The sequence below is a fragment of the Eriocheir sinensis genome, chromosome 2 (genome assembly GCF_024679095.1).
Source record: "Eriocheir sinensis breed Jianghai 21 chromosome 2, ASM2467909v1, whole genome shotgun sequence".
Lineage (NCBI taxonomy): Eukaryota > Metazoa > Arthropoda > Malacostraca > Decapoda > Varunidae > Eriocheir > Eriocheir sinensis.
Genome location: NC_066510.1, coordinates 9,267,380 through 9,288,698, shown reverse-complemented (window position 1 = coordinate 9,288,698; position 21,319 = coordinate 9,267,380). Strand labels below are relative to the sequence as shown.

Genomic DNA, 21,319 nt, shown 5'->3' with positions numbered 1-21,319 from the left:
GGAACTTTATAGTGGCGCCATTATAATTGGCTCATGCTGCCCCCCGGAGCTCACTTTTCTCCTCCTTTACTTCCTTGTTATCTCAAAATCATACCATGGAAAAAGGAAGAAAACAGGAAGAGAGAACGGGTCTTTTTAAAGCCACGGATGAAGCCGTACGATTGACTGAGCTCTGAAAACACGCTTGTGATTCACTGGGAGTCCGATGATGTCATCGCCGGCGCTAATCCAATCAGTGGCCTCACTGCCTTAAGACGGTGTCACACTGACCGTTTTCCTCTAATGGTTGTGGCTACTGGCAACGCCCGTACGCCTATCCCTAAGTGAATTGTCGGTTGTCCGTAAGCTGGTGTCACACTGGGCCTTTTTCTTCCCACCGCTTTGGCGGCAGCTTGGGCAACTGGCAACTTTTCCGGGTGTGCGTCACACAGATAGGGGGAAATTAGAAGGGAGAGTCAGGTCATGTCATGACACACACACACAGAAAGGGAAATGAGAAGGGTCGGGGGAGGGAGGGCCAGAAGGGAGTCAGGTCATGTCATGACACACACACACACACACACACATTATAAAAAACATGGGTGGAGTATTTAGAAGAAAACAGTATATTAACAAATAGCCAATTCGGATTCAGAGGAGGGCGGTCTTGTGTAACTAATCTGATCAGCTTCTATTCAAGAGTAATTGATATAATACAGGAAAGAGACGGTTGGGCAGATTGTGTGTATCTGGACTTAAAGAAGGCGTTTGATGAAGTACCACACAAGCGATTAATATAGAAACTTAATCATGTTGGAGGTCTGGGTGGTTCAATGTTGGATTGGATGATGGACTTTTTGACGAAGAGAGAACTGAGAACAGTAATTAGGAATAATAAATCAAGCTGGATGGAGTGACTAGTGGAGTCCCCCAAGGATTGGTGTTGGCTCCGATTATGTTTGTATTATATATTAACGACATGACAGAAGGGGTGACAAGCTATATGAATATGTCTGGTGATGATGCTAAAATAATGAGGAAGGTGGCTAATGAAGATGGCTGTGTAGCCCTGAGCCAAGATCTCGATAGAATAAGGGAATGGTCACGCAAATGGGAAATGACATTCAATACAGAGAAGTGTAGCGTGATGGAGTTTGGTAAGAGCAGTAGACGAATATCGGGGAACTGCTCTCTGAGTAATGAAAGAATCATGAAAAAAACTGAAGAAAAAGATCTGAGAGTGATCATAACAGACAAGTTATCCTTTGGAAAACATATAGACCGGATAACTGGGGAAATACAATCTTCTTAAAAACATAAAAGCAGGATTTACATATTTAGATGAAGAAATGGTGAAGAAACTAATAACATTGATGATACGTCCAAGACTGGAATATGCAGCATTAGAGTGGTCACCTAGATTGAAGAAAGAAATTAGAAAGTTGGAAAGAATACAAAGAGCAGCGACTAAATTACCGGAAACTCTGAGAGAACATACTTATGAAGAAAGACTGGAGAAATTGGGACTAACAACACTGGAGAGAAGAGAGAGAGGGGACCTAATAGCATTGTACAGGATACAAGAGGGATTGGAGAAATTGGACAGGGAAGACCTAGTGGTATGTGACAGAAGTGTGACAAGAGGCAATGGTAAGAAATTGAAGAAGAGCGGCTGTAGGAGAGACATCAAGAAACACAGTTTTCCATACAGAAGCATAACAACATGGAACGGACTTGATGAGGAGACTGTGTGCAAAAACGATTCATGAATTTAAAGCCTAACTGGATAATAAACATTATGGAGATGGGACAGCACGAGCCTAGTACGGCTCTTTTCATGTATTTCACAACTAGGTAAATACACACACACACACACACACACACACACACACACACACACACACACACACAGGTCATATCCTGATCAAAGCCCTGATCTGACTCTCCTTTCTGCTCCTCCCTCCCCACACTATTCTCATTCCCCTTCTGTGTGTGTGTGTGTGTGTGTGTGTGTGACAAGTCAGGACCAGACCTGACCTGAGTCAAGTCATGTTTTGACCAAAGCCCTAATCTAATTCTCCTTTCTGCCCCATCCTCCACATATTCTTCACATTTCACCTTCTGTGTGTGTAACAGGTATGGACATGACCTGACCTGAGTCAGCTAGGTCATGTCCTGACCAAAGCCCTGATCTGAATCTCCTTTCTGACCCCCCCTCCCCACACCCTTCTCCTTTCTCCTTGTTTTCATCCTCTCTATCTCACCTTTCATGAGAGGGGCTCATAACCAAGGTGAAGCTACATACCTCTCGAGTTGGGGGTTCGCATGGTAATGAGGGTGCGCCGAGTTGAACCAAACGCGACAGGGAGGAAGCAGCGGGAAGCTCAAACGCGGTAAGGGGAGCGTCCGCCATTAATATTTAAAAAAAAATCGGAAAAAAAAAAAATCACACGTCTTCGTACACCCCTCGGCTACCTTGTGGCAAAATATTATGAAGAAATAAGCAAAACTGACAGAGTTATGGCTGAATTCCCACCCCCCGCCTTCCTCCACTCGTCACTTATGTCACTCTAAAACGTTTGCCTGCGTCATGACGGGTTGGGAACGACTACCATTCAGGCCCCTCAAGAAAGTCTACCGGCGCTGTACGTTGGTAAGTGACAAAAAACCAAAAATAAATAATAAATAAATAACCCCCCCCCCCAAAAAAAATAAAAAAATAGAGATGAATAAATAAAAAGCTATATTCATACACAGGTGCATACATTGTCATGTTTCAGCATAGAAAATAGCCTAAAAAATATTTGTATGGCATCTTGAGGCAAACTAGCATCTGCGATGGCCTTGGAGGCAGCAGAGCTGACACTTACATCAGTCACCCCGGAGGAGCCAGAGATAATTTTCGCAATTCGGCTTGATTGCAAAGAAAAGGACACAATCAGACAAACAAAGTCCTTCAAAACAAAGATAAAACTGCAATTCAGTAAAGAATACCACCCGGGAAAGCATCAGTGTGTTGTAACAAGTGCGAGATTGATCAATAAACTTTAAAGGCCCATATCTCAAACTGTAAGTTAATCCCCTTCTAAAATCTATTTTGAAGCCATTTTAGCTTGATTTCAATGAAACAAAAACTAAAAGGCAGTAGAATGCTTTTTCTTCCTCTGTACGTCAATTTTTTTTCATACATGTGACCTGTCATTTTATATTAATATTTTCTTGGTCAAAAAAAGCGAAAAAAAAAAAAAATTATAAAAAACAAAACTAAACAAAAGCCAAAATAAAAAAATCTAACGATGTGGAAACAGCATTTTATAAAGTGCCTTAGCCATAAAAAAAATTAATGTTTTGGAACAAAAATTAACGGCAGAATAGCACTCGTAAATTTCGCAGGAGGCTGTTGGGGGCCGGGGGGGGCGGGGGTTAGAATGAGGCTGAATGTCTAAAATTGATGTACATGTTGTCAATACTTCAACATAAAAATCAAAGTGATTCATATATATTTACCGGAGATATGGCAACATCGTTTTTCCGGGACGCTCCCCTTAACGTGTTAATAAGTCTCTCTCTCTCTCTCTCTCTCTCTCTCTCTCTCTCTCTCTCTCTCTCTCTCTCTCTCTCTCTCTAGCCACAATGTTTGTAGGAAAACGTTCAGTGTGACACTACTTTTTAAGGTAGCGTGCGTGATGCCGATGATAAGTAGATGTGACCCATACATGTCAAAGCAGCAATCGAAAAGGCGATAATCGCGAAAGTCGGGTTGGTAATATATATATATATATATATATATATATATATATATATATATATATATATATATATATATATATATATATATATATATATATATATATATATATATATATATATATATATATATATATATATATATATATATATATATATATATATATATATATATATATATATATATATATATATATATATATATATATATATATATATATATATATATATATATATATATATATATATATATATATATATATATATATATATTATATATATTATATATATATATATATATATATATATATATATATATATATATATATATATATATATATATATATATATATATATACACACACACACACATACATACATATGTAGCGCTTCCAAACGACGTTTGAACTCATGGCAACATGAGCATCATATTGCACACACAGGCAACCTCCCCCCTTCACCTTCTGAAAAATGGGCTGAAAGAAACTGATCACAGTTTGCGCAGATGATTATTGTGCCAGAGTTTGCGCATCAAGATTTGCGTGCAATTTAATACTCGCCTCTAGTACCATTATAAAAATGCAAGAGGCATTAATCGTGTTTCTGGCAGCGATATGCATCTTCTCCACTCACTGGTGTGAGGGAAAGGGGGTGTGCCTCCCTTCTTTCCTTCCAGTAGGGGTTGACAGTTTGTATGATCGTGAACAATTTAGCCTAAAATATAGCCCATATCCTTGTGTTTCCACCCATTTTATGGTATTTCTAATATCTGAAATGCTTTGCTAAGTACAGTTTGTGTAAAATTGCTCTGATTTTTTGTGGGTCTAGAGGCCTTTTTTGGAGGGAGTTCACCCAAATATTTGTGGAAATTCGCCCTTTGCAGCGGTCCGTGTCCCCAAGCCGAACAGGTGTAATTATGTAGCACGAGACTTGAAATAAAGGTGATAATGGCACCAGACCAGATGTGTTTATAAAGCTTGTTATAACTGTTTTGCTGTGTGTATCTCAGTAAATTGCATTTAGGTAACTAATATAACAGTTGAGGAAAAATGTCTTGTGGAATTTGGTACAGTGCATCAATATGTATCATGAGAGGAGTTTTATTAGAGAGTGTGACTCAAAGAACTTAGAACTTAGGAGGTTGACTAACTTTATTTTAAACCATTAAGCATGTATACAAAAGTGAGCCAGTACTGTGGTAAAATAAAAAAAATAAAAAACTTGGATAAAATTATTAGTATTAAAAAAGCTGGTTTTGAGGGAAATGAAATGCTTATGAATTCAGGCCTTATATCAGTAAGTGAAATGATGAGAAAAATCATCTCATTGCATCAGGCAGGACTGCCGTAATATTTTTTTCATAATTATCACTGTACTTGACTAACTGTTTCATCTTTAAACTTCTCTCTGATATTATTCAAATATATTTAATAATGCTCATCTTTGCTTATTTATATTTACCTATTTCTATTGACTGGATTCATCAGCACAAGACTACTGTGGTGAATTTGGGGCAGCCATTTGGAGACTTTCACTTGAAGGGTCTTCTTCTGGACCACTGGATGACACAAGGTGAGCAAAACTTGGACAATATTCTTTTATTTTCTTTTGTGTTAAGACTGATAAAGTACAATATATATGACTTCACTCTGAAGTTATGCAAAAATACAGTCGAGTCGTGTATGGCGCAGTTAAGTGGTTCTGAGCAACGGCCGCGCCATAGGAAACCGCGTCGTAGGAATAACTAAACCTATGGAGAAAATACAATTTGGCTCTGGCCCTTGCCATTTTGCCTCCCCCCCCCCCCTCCTCCTCTTTTTTTTTTTTTTTTTTTTTTTTTTTTTCCCCGTTCTAGCCCGAGTGCACCGGTAGGCATTATCTGCTGTCGCTGCTATGGTAATGGCGTCTCACTAGCAGCAAAATGGCGTCCACTGCTCTCTAGCTGTTCTGGCAGCAAAATGGCGTCCGCTGATCTTCTTGACGACGTTTAAACATGCAGCACTAGCTATTCTGGCCGACGAGCTCCTTGCAACAGAGGATGAGAAGGAAGCTGCAGTGGTTATTGTGGGACAGAGAGGTGAAATTCAATGGAAGCACTTATATGTGTTTTTTGGGCTGCCATATTTGCTGATGACGTCATCACAGCACCGAGGCGCTCCACCTCTCCAAACTGAGCTGCAGCGAGGGGTCCAAATGGCCAAGGCCACTAACTCAGTCAGCAGTTGCCTGATTCACCAGACAGAATAATATTTCACAGACAAGTTGGACAACTGGATCTCTTATTTTCTTTGTACATTATGTTATGACTAAACGAAAAGATAGAATAATTACAACACTTTTACACATTACTCCATGGTATAAAGACTTTAATAATGGAAATAATTGTATATAGATGTTTCATGCTCTTTGTACCGTCTGTTTTCCTGGGACAAATTATTATTTTATGTATTGATGGATTGAACTCAATGTTTTCTTTCTTTTTCTTTTTATATATCTTAAAGGAAATGCATTTACACAGAACCCATAAATAGTTTACTTTCATCATAAATGGTATTTGAGAATGACACTACGGCTGAGATTGTCCCTCGTGTCTACCAAAAAATAACAAACCACACGCGCGGCCCTGCCTCCACTCGCTTGCTTTTCACTGCCTATTCCATCTTTACTGACTGAGGCTGAGGACAGGAGTGAATGTGTGCAGCGGCAAGTGTGTGGGTGGGTGCAAGGAGGGTTTGTGACCTTCTATTTCGGTCATCAGTTGGGTAGGCTATTTCAGTTTCGGCCACATTTCTTTTTTTCCACAAAGGCAGCTAAAGATAATGTGCTCTAAGCTTTTTTCTTTGAAGCAGAAACCTCTACAAAGGCGAGGTAAAACGCGTGTACGGCATATTTGGTACAGTACATTCGTAAAAAAATGAGATAGCTGCAACACACATGCGACCATTGTTTCCGCTGTAAAAGGATGTTAATGATATATACTCGAGTATACAGTACCCTCTTGAGTTTCGCGCTATCCGAGTTTCGCGATCCATGACTTTCGTGGTTAGTCCTAAATTCTTACCATCCCGACTTTCGCACATTATCACTCCGAGTTTCGCGCTGCTTTGACACGTACAGGTCACGTCTAATTACCATCAGCGTCACGCACGCTACCTTTAAAGGAAGTATCACACTGGATGTTTTCCTCCAAACATTGTGGCTATGGCAAGAGAGAGAGAGAGAGAGAGAGAGAGAGAGAGAGAGAGAGAGAGAGAGAGAGAGAGAGACCTAACTTATCACTCCCCCTCCTCCCTATGTGTACGTATGTGTGTGTGTGTTGAATGGTGTGTATGTGTGTGTGTGTGTTGCATGATAATAACCACAGACATCTCGATCTTGTCCATTTTGTGTGTTATCGTGTCTAACTCCAGTTATTGTCCTGGTCTTACACGTATAGGGTACACACACACACACACACACACACACGGAGTGTTTGGATGAGTGAAGGAAGGGAGGGAAAGAGGGTGGGATGGAGTGTGTGTGTGTGTGTGTTCACACTTACAGGCCTATCGTATCTTCCTGTCAGTTTGCCTTTCTTCTCTCTCTCTCAATCAGGTAATGAACTATAATGATGTAAAAAAAATCTGATTTACACCATGGACCAAGACAACCGGGGCTTTCCGCACACACACACACACACACACACACACACACACACACACACACACACACACACACACCTGTGTACAAAGAAGCTTACTGTTACGTATTATATTCAAGTTAGAATTCAAAATTTGTTATCTAGTCTGCCTTGACAACCTTCATTTTCTCTTCCACTACCACGTTTTCTATTATGTTATGGTAGATTACTACCCAGCAGGTCAGGAGAGTTTCCAGGCGTCTCCTACATTTCCACAAACACTCGAATGAGGGCCTTATCGTAGAATTTCAGGCTCTGGTGAAGGTATGACTAAGTTGCCAGCGATCACGAGAACACATTTGATAGGAAGCTCGCCATTAAAATTCAATACATACGGCGCGAAAATTCATGATTATATAAGCGATCACAGCGTCATGGGATTGGAGAGGCTTGATTAAATAAGCGATTGCAGCAGTTCAAGGGTTAAATGGAAGGAAGAAACAGTTGTGGGTGTGGCATGCCTATGGTTCCTCCATGCCAGTTTTCATTGTCACCACTGCGCGTGCGCGGCCAACCCACTCATACACATGGATCGAATAACAACAAACACGCACGCACACACCACTCATTAGGAACCATTGCAGATGTTTCTGACAAACAGAAACAACTTCACCATTTCTTGAGTGTGTTTGAACGTATTTGGTGAGTGGCTCACATGAACCAAACCTAGCTCTTGGCAAGAAGAGAGCAGTCGTCTTTAACACTGCTCTCTTCTTGCCATTGGGTATGTTTGGTTTGTATGAACCACTCACCAAATAAGTTCTAACACACTCTAGGAAATGGCAAAGCCATTTTTGTTTGTGAGAAACATCTGCCATGGTTCATGATGAGTCTGGTGTGTGCGTGCGTGTGTGTATGTGTGTCTTTGTTGTTACTCAATCCACGTGTTTATGTGGTCGGAGTCTAGATGGGTGGGTTGGCCACTCACGCACAATGGTGACAATGAGAACTGGCACGGAGGAACCACAGACACACCACACCCACAACAGCTTCTTCCTGCCATTTAACTGATGCAACAAATCCATAACTTGGGTAATGGATTTGCCGGTTGCCCAAGCTGCCGCCAACGCGATCGGAAGAAAATGGCCCAGTGTGACACCAGCTGGTTATGGACAACCGACAACTCTCTCCCGGATGGGCGCACAGGAGTTGCCAGTAGCCACAATGGTAAGAAGAAAACGGCCAGTATTACACTGCCCCAAGGCAGCTAGGCCGCTGACTGGGTGAGTGCCGGTGATGACGTCATCTGACTCCCAGCGAATCACAAGTGTGTTTTCAGAACTCAGCTAATTGTAAGGCTTCATCTGTGGCTTTAAAACGACCCGTTCTCTCTTCCTGTTTTCTTCCTTTTTCCAAGGTACGTATTTTGAGATAACAAGGGAGTAAAGGAGGAAAAAAAGTGAGCTCTGGGGGGCAGCATGATCCAGTTATAATAGCGCCACAATAAACAGTTGCCTGGGCCATGACAGGCTCGGGGCCGACCATCAGGCCCAGATGGTTGGTCTACTGGCGCCATAGCCCACATGTAAAAAAAATTTAAAAATTACAAATCCACGGGATGGAACAGATAAACGCTTTTTCAGTATTTTCAATACCTCGAGTTTAGCACTAAACCTTCGGAACGAAGTGAGCGCGAAACTCGAGAGGGTACTGTATATTGGAAATTATCACAGACAAATAAATAACCATGAACTTATATTAGTAAGAATATTGGCATTGAAAATCAATATGTATGGTAAACAAGACTTTTTTGCTGATGCCACTCAGCAGAGTGCGACACTTTGTCCAACCTCTAAATCAAGCCAGCTGGTGACCCCTGAAAATGATGAGTTAGTGACCATTGCCATTGGCAACTCCTGCTGCGGCATCACTTCGAGAGCACACGGATCGGTCCGTGTGGCCCGAGTTGCTCTCTCAAACACAGCCCAGGGGTGCTTTTGAGAGAGCGACTCGGGCTGCCCCAGGCACCCAGACTACCTGGACCCCTCTATCAAATGCTTTTGTGCGCCTCTCAGTTAAGCCTTGTTGTTGCTATGGTTACGGCATCTCACTGGCAGCAAAATGGCATCTGCTGATATTCCTGAGGACGTTTACTAGCTGTTCTGGCAGCAAAATGGTGACTGCTGATCTTCCTGAGGACGTTTACTAAATTACTATATAACTATTCTGGCAGCAAAATGGCGTCCACTGATCTTCCTGAACTTGGGCTGCGGCGTCATGCGTTGGAGAGGATCCAGGGCGGTCCTGGCGGCCTGAGTCACTCTCTCAAATGCACCACCGGGGAGACCACGAACCGCGTCATAGATGGTTTTACCCGCATGATCTGAACATACGATTCTGAAACCATTTCGCGTCATAGGAAACCGCGCCTTATGAATTTGCATCATGTGCGACTTGACTGTATGTCTAATATGTAACTATTTTTTCCAAGGAGGTTGATAAGCTGATAGATTAGAATATAAGAAAGAGTTCCTCAACATTCATAGATTTGGCACTTATAGATTTGTAAATTCACAGGTTACTCAGCCAAAAATATTAGTGAGCAACTTGAAAACATGACGTGCATTGCAGCAGACTACTGCATATCTTTTTAAAAAGGAGAATTTTGGGTACTGGAAATGGAAAGAAAAAGCTGGGGATTATGCTATAGCAGTGTATTGCATTGATGCTCATTTCTGTCACATCAATGCAAGATGGCGCCACTATAAAGACTCGCCTGCGCCAGAACGGGCTGGGCCGACCATCAGGCCCCACCTGGAAGAAGCCTTGGGCCGACCATCAGGCCCCACCTGGAAGAAGCCTTGTGCCGACCATCAGGCCCCACCGGGAAGATGCCTACCGGCGCAATAGGCAATCAACGTAAAAAAAAAAAAATAAATAAATAAATAAATAAATCTACTCATGAACCTTTTTTTCTATATATTTCAACATAGGAGGAAGCTCAAAGAGAAACTGAAAAAGCCTGATGGTGCTGCTCCTGCAAATAGCTGACTGAGTAGCCAAAAGAGGGTGAAGTTCAGATACTCTTCTTTTGAATGCATTTTAAGTCATAAGCAGGAGGGAATACAGACAAGGGAAAGCTGTTCCAAAGTTTACCAGCAAAAGGGATGAAAGAATGAAGATGCTGTTTAACTCTTGCATTAGGGATCTTGATAGCATAGGGATGAGCTAGAGTAGAAAGTCATGAGCTGAACTTCAGGCTTTGGAAAGGAGTGGGAGACATGCATTTAGCAAGTTCAAAAGAGCAGTCAGCATGAAATTATCAATAGTAGATAGAGAGTAACATTACAGCAGAATTTAAGAAGTAAAAGACTGTCATGTTGGGAACTGATGAGATAAAAAGGCTTTGACTCTACTCTGTCCAAATGAGGGCAGACCCTTGTACAGTACCCTCTCGAGTTTCGCGCTATTCGAGTTTCGCGATCCACGAGTTTTGCGTTTAGTCCTAAATTCTTACCATCCCGATTTTCGTGCATTATCACCCCGAGTTTCGTGCTGCTTTGACACGTACGGGTCACGTCTACTTACCATTGGCATCACGCACGCTACCTTTAACCCTATCCTTGCGCGCGGTGCTGACACGACTATCCCCTCAGGCGCAGTCGGGCAGCCCAATGGGGGATCTCTTTTAACCTCTGTATCTCAAAAACTATTCATCACAGCTAAAAACCAAAAACACCATTGGAAAGAGGAGGTCCAGATCTATTGGAGTCGGTTATGTATGCCTCCCTTGCGAACATACATGCACGTTCAGGGAGTGTTGAATGTTAACACTTACGTTGGTGCGTGCGGGATGATCAGCCATATTGAGGGAACTGCGGACATCTCTCCTTCAGACTCTGGCAAGGAAGTATTGCCAACTGCAATATTTACAATTATTTGGTCAAAGAATCAGTCAGGTGATAGGTGAAGCCATGCAAAAATGCCGCTATATTGGGCAAGAACATCCACCAGTTACTCGTCCGTAGATTTGCCGCACTGGGCTGATATGATTTTCCACCAAATTTAGTGAAGAATCCACTCAATTGGCAATCCTGTGTTGTGAGAATTAGTGTTGGAACACTCATACGTGGGAGATTTGAGTGCGGGTGGAGCCGCTGCTAGCACCACCAGCAAATACGCCTAACGCTCGCTGCGAGCGTTTAGCAATGAAAGGGTTAAAGGTAGTATCACACTGGACGTTTTCCTCCAAACATTGTGGCTATAGTAAGAGAGAGAGAGAAAGAGAATGGGTCGTTTTGAAGCCGCAGTTGAAGGTGGCTGTCTTACGATTGGCTGACAGTTCTGAAAGCACACTTTGATTCGCTGGGTGTCTGACGACGTCATCGCCAATGCTCACCCTATCAGCGGCTTCACTGCCTTAAGGTGGTGTCACAATGGCAGTTTTCGTCCAACCGTTGGGGCTATGGGCAACGCCTGCAAGCCCAACCGGGAGCAAGTTCACGGTTATCCGTAAGCTGGTGTCACACAGGGCTTTTTTCTCCACACCACGTTGGCGCCAGCTAGGGCAACCGGCAACTCCAGCTTTTCCTGGTGTGCGTCACACACGGCCAAGGTCGGTTGCCCGTATCCACATCCACAACTTAAATTAAGCACTTGCCCTGTATCAACATGGCGTCGTCTACTAAAGTAAGGGCTGTCGCGGCTTGTGCTGCCATTACCCAAGTTATGGACTTGTTGCTGCAGTTAAATGGAAGGAAGAAATGGTCATGGGTGTGGCGTGTCTGTGGCTTCTCCATGCCAGTTCTCATTGTCACCACTGCGCGTGCACGGCCAAGCCACCCATCTTGACTCAACCACACAAACACATGGAACGAATAACAACAGACACACACACAATCACACACACACACCAGACTCATTAGGAACCATTGCAGATGTTTCTGACAAACAGAAACGACTTCACCATTTCTTGAGTGTGTTAGAACGTATTTGGTGAGTGGCTCACATGAACCAAACCTGGCTCTTGGCAAGAAGAGAGCAGTCGTCTTTAACACTGCTCTCTTCTTGCCATTGGGTATGCTTGGTTTGTATGAACCACTCACCAAATAAGTTCTAACACACTCTAGGAAATGGTGAAGCCATTTTTGTTTGTGAGAAACATCTGCCATGGTTCATGATGAGTCTGGTGTGTGCATGCGTGTGTGTGTGTGTGTGTGTGTGTCTTTGTTGTTACTCGATCCACGTGTTTATGTGGTCGGAGTCTAGATGGGTGGGTTGGCCGTTCACGCACAATGGTGACAATGAGAACTGGCACAGAGGAACCACAGACACATCACACCCACAACAGCTTCTTCCTGCCATTTAACTGCAGCAACAAGTCCATAACTTGGGTAATGGCAGCACAAGCCGCGACAGCCCTTACTTTAGCAGATGACGCTATGTCGATACAGGGCAAGTGCTTTGTATTTCGTTGTGGATGTGGATACGGGTAACCGACCTTGGCCGTGTGTGACGCACACCTGGAAAAGTTGGATTTGCCAGTTGCCCAAGCTGCCGCTAACATGGTTGGAAGAAAAAGACCCAGTGTGACACCAGGTTACGGACGACCGACAACTCGCTCCCGGATGGGCGCAAGGGCGTTGCCAGTAGCCACAATGGTTAGAGGAAAACGGCCAGTGTGACTGCCCCAAGACAGTGAGGCCGCTGACCGGGTGAGCGCCGGCGATGACGTCATCGGACTTCCAGCAAATCACAAGCATGTTTTCAGAGCTCAGCCAATCATAAGGCTTCATCTGTCGCTTTAAAATGACCCGTTCTCTCTTCCTGTTTTCTTCCTTTTTCCAAGGTACATATTTTGAGATAACAAGGGAGTAAAGGAGGAAAAAAAGTGAGCTCTGAGGAGCAGCATGAGCCAATTATAATGGTGCCACTATAAACAGTTGCCTGCGCCATGACGGGCTCGGGCATCAGGCCAAAATGGATAGTCTACCGGCGCCATAGCCCACACTTTCTCAGTGTTTTCAATACCTCGAGTTTCGCGATCCTTGAGATTAGCGCTATACCTTTGGAACAAAGCGAGCGCAAAACTCGACAGGGTACTGTATATGGTTAGCATCTGGGAGGGAGGAAAAAACAGGATGCCTAGGCTCGAGGAAGCTGATTTGGTAAGAGATGACATGAAATTTCCAGTTGAGATTTTGAGTTCAGCACAGACCAAGTATGTAAGTGTTGATTTTTTTTTTTTTTTATATATATTTTTTTTTTTTTAGGTGCAGCCTATAATGCTGGTAGGCTTTCTTGAGGGGTCTCTTGGATATCCCCAGCCCATTAGTGGCACAACCGAATTTTATTCATAGTGACTGCCGTGATATATGATTTGCTTGGCCCATGCTGCCCCCTGATGCTTCACATGAATTAAATTGCTGAAATTAGGGTTAAGTGAAGATCTGGGAAGCATGTGGGTAATCTTCTGCCACTTAGCAATGGTTGAAAATTGTCAGAGTGCATTGGTAGGACTTGAACCTAGTTCCCTGGGCTCACCATGCCCGAACGCTGACCACGTGGCTACCAGCTGTGTTATCGCAGAATAAGGGATATATTTCAGGTAGATTGTCAAGTTGACAGGTGGAGAAATTGAGCAATATAGGCAGTGAAGCATGTGTGTGTGTGTGTGTGTGTGTGTGTAATGATAATGATAATAATAATAAAAATAATAATGATAATAATAATAATAATAATAATAATAATAATAATAATAATACACTGGTTTATTTAATTCCACAGCCGTTACGCTAAAAATGTACGTATTATGGTTACATACTAGAAATGAATTCAGGTGTGATACAATTACAAGAAGGGGGGTGGGGATGGGGGTTGACATGTTTCTGGGAAGGTAGGGGCGAAGATGCTTGGGGGGTGGCCGTTTTGGGTGGAGTGCAGTGGGTGGTGGTACCGGGAAGGGGGGGAAGGGCAGCCTCTTCAAGGTGTTAATCCACAGGTCGATGCTGGGTCAGGTGATGGTTGGTGGAGTGCAGGTGGGAAGTCTCTGGGGAGATCACTTAGGTTATCGGCTTAGCAACTATGTACAGTCAAAACCTTGGTTTACGAGTGCCTTAGTTTACGAGCATTTTGATTTACGAGCAAAAAAATCCCACAAAAAATGCCTTGGGCCCGAATTCACAAACAGACTCAATAACTATGAACTAACATAACTACGCACTATTGATTTAGCTACCGACGTTAGCGTCAGATTCACGAAGCAAACCTTAGATTGTAGTTAGAGGCGCGCTAAGTCAGCGAGGCTGCTGATTGGTTGATGACGTCATTGGCCTTGCAGCGAATCGCAAGCATGTTTACAGAACCGTCAGTCAATCCTAGGGAGCCCCCTCCAGCTGCTGGTTCAAGAAACCCATTCTCTTTTCCCATTTTTCTTCCTTCTTTCAAGGCAAACTGTACTAAATCGTAATCTACGAATTCAATTATTTCGTTGTTTGTTGCACATTTACGTCAAAGTAGCTCTGCTGTTCGATGTCTTGTTACCTACGAACATGCTTAAGATGAAGAAAAAGAAGATACGGAGGAGATTGAGGCAGGAAGAAAGCAAATAGAAATATGGGACAGATATCGAGGCAGACAGAACGAAGGACGGAAGGAAGGAATGGGGGAAAATTAAGACTGTCTTGCCATATCTGCGGCCCAACTCATGGGATAGCTATCACCCGACAAAGGTCCATGGTCTCTCCACGGATGGGGGCGGTGTCACGGGCAAAATTGAGCCTCGGGCAAAATTAAGCCCGGACATCCACATGCCTCTGTTATCTTAGCTCAAGCTTGTGTATGTGGGGTTCTTTTCGACTGATATGGCGTCTAGAACTAGCATGATCATCATTCTTTATTATGATGACAAAGACCATGTCAAAATTTGCCTCATTAAATAAGAAAGTACATAAAGTTCGGCAGCTTTTCCTCGTCGCCAAGCCATCCTCCAGAGCAGCACTCTGATACCCATGATCGCACATTCATTTTTCTCAGAAAATAGGATACCAATTACATATACATCAATATATTTCCACAGGTGAATACTTAGGGCATGTTCACACCAAGTTGCGACACCTGAGATTCATTAATAATGACAGGGGAAGGAAAAATATAGGCCCCTGTCATCGACAAAATTGAGCCTCGGGCAGAATTGAGTCTGGGCATCTATATGCCTCAGATTTCTTCGCTATTATATATTGTAAGATCGTTCTGTTGACATGTATGGGTAAATTAACGCTTTCTGTATCTACATATTGAAGGAAAACGCAAAACTCTCCCTAGTAAATCAGAAATTACGTAAAGCTCGGCAACTTTTCCTCGTCGCCAAGCCATCCTCCACGGCAGGCAGAGGAGGGAGGTCTGGCAGCACCCGCCCACACCTATCATATACCTCTCAAAGGGTGCATATCTCATCATTTTATAAAGAGACGGGCTTCCTCTACTCGCAAAGTTATATATCAAGTTGAAAAACGCGATTTATAAGCATTTATACGTAAATCTGATAATATTGTTAGCGTTACCGTCAGCTCCGAGGCAGTAGTTATTTAACAACAAATTTAACGTCACACAGAGTGTGGTAAACGTTTGTAGATCCGCGCGGTGACCCGTGACGTCATCGATTATTTGGTAGTTAGCTTTGTGAATCTCGATGTTCTCAAAACTACGCACTAAGGGCACAAAACTACGAACTAAGCCTTTGTGGATCCGGGCCTTGGTTTACAAGCGCAGCTTGTAAACCAAGGGGAGGGGAGGATGCCGTTAGACTGACTCTATCGGCTTACGTCAGCCTAGCCGACCAAGTCGGTCTTTCGCCGAGGACTGCTGTGTCTCTTTGTACTAGTCGAAGACGTTTGCATGGGTTCCCTTTTTTCACTGCAAGATGAGAGTGCTCAGAGCAGAAAACAATGGGAAAAGAGCCTCAGTTAGGGCTGGCACCTTGATCTAAAATAAATAAAGAACCCAACATCCCATCCTCCAATACAGAACGAATCCATATTTTAAGGAACGGATGGCAACCCTAAAATTTCTCTGGCCTGCCATGACTGACAGCTGCTGCCTGCTGCTGGTGAAGGCAAGAGGAAGGGGGGAGAGACGTTATGACGTGTATTTTACATGTATTTCAGAACAACCCTTGACAAACAATTTTATAGACTGGTTTTGTGGTGTACTGAAAAATGCTCTCACTACATTTTTAAAACACTGAATTTTATCTGCTTAACCATTCAGACAGGCAAATATGGAACAAATGGCATTCCGTATTTTAAGGAAAAGTTGGCAAGTTTGCAACCCTAAGGCGTCATCTGGCGATATATGGCCTTCTTGAATGACCCCCCATTCTTGAGACTGTTTTTCATCTCCCTCCTGTAATCTGCCAGAGCTCTCTATCTTGTCCATATGATTGGATGAACCAACAATATATATCGCTTTGTCACTCATCAAGGACAAGACGCGTTAATTTAGTCACAGTTATGGGATCTACAGTTCATTAGGAGTATTTCAGTAGCCACTTAGCATCATTGCATGCGATGGAGTTTCTTAAAACGTCTTTTTTCTCTACAAAATATTGACAAATGGCATTGTTTCAATTTCTTGTTTCTAACGATGATGATGATGTTTTCATATTGGGAAGTTCTTACTTATCATACAGTGATGCTTTAAAATGGTCTGTGGTGCGACAGTAACACAACAGTAATCTCATGAACTCTATGTCCACCCCCACCTGGCAGGGTTACCCATAGGAGGCTCAGAAAATGGTCATTGCCATAGGCCTATGGAGGTGCGGCCAGCAAAACAGTGGCCGTCCCCTGAATGTGCCTGTATGTTTGCAGGAGAGGCTTGCATGACTGAATTTTATTGATCTTGGCCTCCTCTTTCCAATGGTGTTTTTGTTTTTTAGCTGTGAGGAATAGTTTTTGAGACACAGCGGTTAAAAGAGATCCCCTTCCCCCGCTGGGGTGCCCAAGCGCATCTGGGGGGATAGTCTCGTTGTGAGCGTTTATTTTATTTTATTTTTTATTAATATTAAGTTAATTATTTATTAAAAAAAAGCCCGCTACTTACTGCTCCTGAATAGAAGTCAAAGGAATGTCCAAAAAGAGAGGTCAATTTCGGGAGGAGAGGTGTCCTGATACCCTCCTCTTGAAAGAGTTCAAGCCGTAGGCAGGAGGAAATGCAGATGAAGGAAAATTGTTCCAGAGTTTACCAGCGTGAGGGATGAAAGAGTGAAGATGCTGGTTGACTCTTGCATAAGGGGTTTGGACAGTATAGGGACGAGCATGAGCAGAAAGTCGTGTGCAGCGGGGCCGCGGGAGGGGGGGAGGCATGCAGCTAGCAAGTTCAGAAGAGCAGTCAGCATGAAAATATCGATAGAAGATAGAAAGAGAGGCAACATGGCGGCGGAATTTGAGAGGTAGAAGACTATCAGTATGAGGAGGAGAGCTGATGAGATGAAGAGCCTTTGACTCCACTCTGTCAAGGAGAGCTGTGTGAGTGGAGCCCCCCGACACATGAGATGCATACTCCATACGAGGGCGGACAAGGCCCCTGTAAATGGATTGCAACTGCGCGGGGGAGAAGAACTGGCGGAGACGGTACAGAACGCCCAGCCTCGAGGAAGCTGATTTAGTAAGAGATGAGATATGAAGTTTCCAGTTGAGATTTTGAGTTAAGGATAGACCGAGAATGTTTAGTGTTGAAGAAGGTGATAGCTGAGTGTTGTCAAAGAATATGGGACAGTTGTTTTGAAGATTATGTCGAGTGGATAGGTAGAGAAACTGTGTTTTTGAGGCGTTGAAGGACATCAGGTTCCTCTTGCCCCAATCGGAAATAATAGTAAGGTCTGAGGCCAAGCGTTCTGTTGCCTCCACCCTTGAATCGTTAAGTTCCTGTAGGATGGGTCTTCTATTAAAAGAAGTTGAGTAATGCAGAGTGGAGTCATCAGCATAAGAATGGATAGGACAGTTCGTTTTGGAAAGATCATCAATGAACAACAGAAAGAGAGTGGGAGATAGGACAGAACCCTGTGGGACACCACTGTTAATAGGTTTAGGGGAAGAACAGTGACCATCTACCACAGCAGAAATAGAACGGTCAGAAAGGAAACTGGAGATAAAGGTACAGAGAGAAGGATAGAAATCGTAGGAGGGTAGTTTGGAAAGCAAAGATTTGTATCAGACCCTATCAAAAGCTTTAGATATGTCCAGCGCAATAGCAAAGGTTTCACCGAAACGGCTAAGAGAGGATGACCAAGAGTCAGTTAGGAAGGCAAGGAGATCACCAGTAGAACGCCCCTTGCGGAACCCATACTGGCGATCAGATAGAAGGTCAGAAGTGGAAAGGTGTTTTTGAATCTTCTGGTTAAGGATTGATTCAAATGCTTTAGATAGACAAGAAAGTAAAGCTATAGGACAGTAGTTTGAGGGATTGAAATGGTCACCTTTCTTAGGCACAGGCTGTATGAAGGCATACTTCCAGCAGGAAGGAAAGGTAGATGTTGACAGGCAAAGGCGAAAGAGTTTGACCAGGCAGGGTGACAGCACGGAGGCACAGTTTTTAAGGACAATAGGAGGCACTCCATCAGGTCCATAAGCCTTCTGAGGATTGAGGCCAGAGAGGGCATAGAAAACATCATTTTGAAGAATCTTTATAACAGGCATAAAAGAGTCAGAGGAGGAATGAGTAGGAGGAATATGCCCAGAATCGTCCAGAGTGGAGTTTTTTGAAAAAGTTTGAGAGAAGAGTTCAGCCTTAGAGATAGATAAGATGGCAGTGTTGCCGTCAGGACTGAGGAGTGGAGGGAAAGATGAAGAAGTGAAGTTGGAGATGGTTTTTGGCTAGATGCCAGAAGTCACGGGAAGAGTTAGAGAAAGCAAGGTTTTGGCATTTTCTATAGATGAAAGAGTTTTTGGTTAGTCGGAGAATAGATTTGGCACGATTCGTGGCAGAAATGTAAAGTTCATGGTTAAAATTAGTTCGAAGGCTCTGGTACCTGTTGTGAGCTGCCTCTCTATCATTGACAGCACGAGAACAAGCGTGATTAAACCAAGGCTTTTTAGCATGAGGAGTAGAGAAAGTACGTGGAATGTATGCCTCCATTCCAGAGACAATCACCTCTGTGATGCGCTGAGCACACACAGAGGGGTCTCGCTCTTGGAAGCAATAATCATTTCACGGGAAATTGAAAAAGTACATCCTCAGGTCGTCCCACCGAGCTGAAGCAAAATGCCAGAAGCATCGCCTCTTCGGTGGGTCCAGAGGGTGTACAGGAGCGATAGGACAGGATACAGAAATAAGGTTGTGATCGGAGGAGCCCAACGGAGAGAACAGTTTGACAGAGTAAGCAGAAGGGTTTGAGGTAAGGAAGAGGTCTAGAATGTTGGGCCTGTCTCCAAGACGGTCGGGAATACGTGTAGGGTGCTGGACCAACTGCTCTAGATCGTTGAGGATAGCAAAGTTGTAGGCTTGTTCACCAGGCTGGTCAGTGAAAGAGGATGAAAGCCAAAGCTGGTGGTGAACATTGAAATCTCCTAGGATGGAGATTTCAGCGAAGGGAGAGTGGGTCAAGATGTGCTCCACTTTAGAGTTCAAGTAGTCAAAGAATTTTACATAGTTAGTAGAGTTAGGTGAGAGATAAACAGCACAGATGTATTTAGTAATAGAATGACAATGAAGTCTTAGCCAGATGGTGGAAAATTCTGAAGAATCAAGGTTGTGGGCATGAGAGCAAGTGATGTCGCTAAGACGTAGGCTAACATCCAGCTTTGGATTGAAATTTAGGATAGAGATAGTAGGAGGGAACAAAATAGAGATTGCTGTCAGTAGCCTCAGAAACAGTTTAGCAAGGCAAGGGTTAATTCTGTAAAAAATAACATGTGAAATGATTTTTATTTAAATATTTTTTTGAGATATGGATTTACATTAATTTCAGTGGGTAAATTCGTTTTGGTTTACGAGTGTTTTGGTGTGCGAGCAACATTCTGGAATGAATTAAATTCTTAAACCGAGGTTTGACTGTACTCATTAAGGGGCTGGCGAGTCCCAAGGGGCGGCTGCTGCCCAGCTGCTCTGCTGTCGTGGAAATATCTGCACAGCTGTGATGGAGGGGGTGTGCATTATGTTCAACCTGAGTGACGAAGCACCAAAACTGCACTGTCACCTAAACAGCAGCATCGGAGTACTAAACAGTACATCGGAACCTGGGCGTGTGGCGGGTTAGTGACACAGCCTTCTCCACCCTCAGCGGCATCACCAGCACACTGCACTCTCACTGTCTGTTTATATAATTAACTTCATTTCAATAGATGTTCTTTGAAGTTCCTTGAAGGAATGGGAAGGGGTTGGAGAAAGGTCAACAAGCTGACTGGTGGCTGCTACTATAAACACTTGGCTGAGGCTGCTACGGAGAGCAGTGCTGACCCATGTCTTGACCTGGCTGAGTCAGGACAGTGTGTGTATGTGTGTGTGTGTGTGTGTGTGTGTGTGTGTGTATTTACCTTGTTGTATTTACCTAGTTGTAGTTTTACAGGGCCTGGGCTTATGCTTGTGTGGTCATCATCATCATCATCATTTCATCGACGCCTGCTCCCAGGAGCTCCCATCAGGGGATGGCCACGGCAGAAGAGTTTCCATCTTTCTCTATCTAGACTCTCTAGACTCCTTGCCTGCTCAAAGTTTCTCAAGGATCTGTCACCCCTCTCCCTAACGTACTCTTGCACCCTATCTCTCCATTTCACTGGAGGTCGTCCTCTAACATTCCCTCCCTCTATCTCACTCACATACACCCTTCTGGTCATCTCACTCTCCTCCATTCGCTCCATGTGGCCAAATCACTTTAAAGTCTGTCGCTTCACTTCTTCCACCACTCCACACTTCTTCCCTTCACCCATGTGACACATTCCAAAACGCTCATACACACTTTCTTTACTCATTCTACTC

General features: G+C 43.4%; 1 protein-coding gene across 3 annotated transcripts in view; it reads left to right on the top strand.

The window, feature by feature from the left end:
• The window catches only part of LOC126999053 (EARP-interacting protein homolog), an 83,740-nt gene that overhangs the window by 40,368 nt on the left and 22,053 nt on the right, over window positions 1–21,319 (top strand). For all 3 annotated transcript variants that reach the window (XM_050861443.1, XM_050861437.1, XM_050861448.1), the window contains one exon: window positions 5,214–5,298. In XM_050861443.1, coding sequence (XP_050717400.1) covers window positions 5,214–5,298 — 85 coding nt within the window. The remainder of the gene's footprint in view (window positions 1–5,213; window positions 5,299–21,319) is intronic.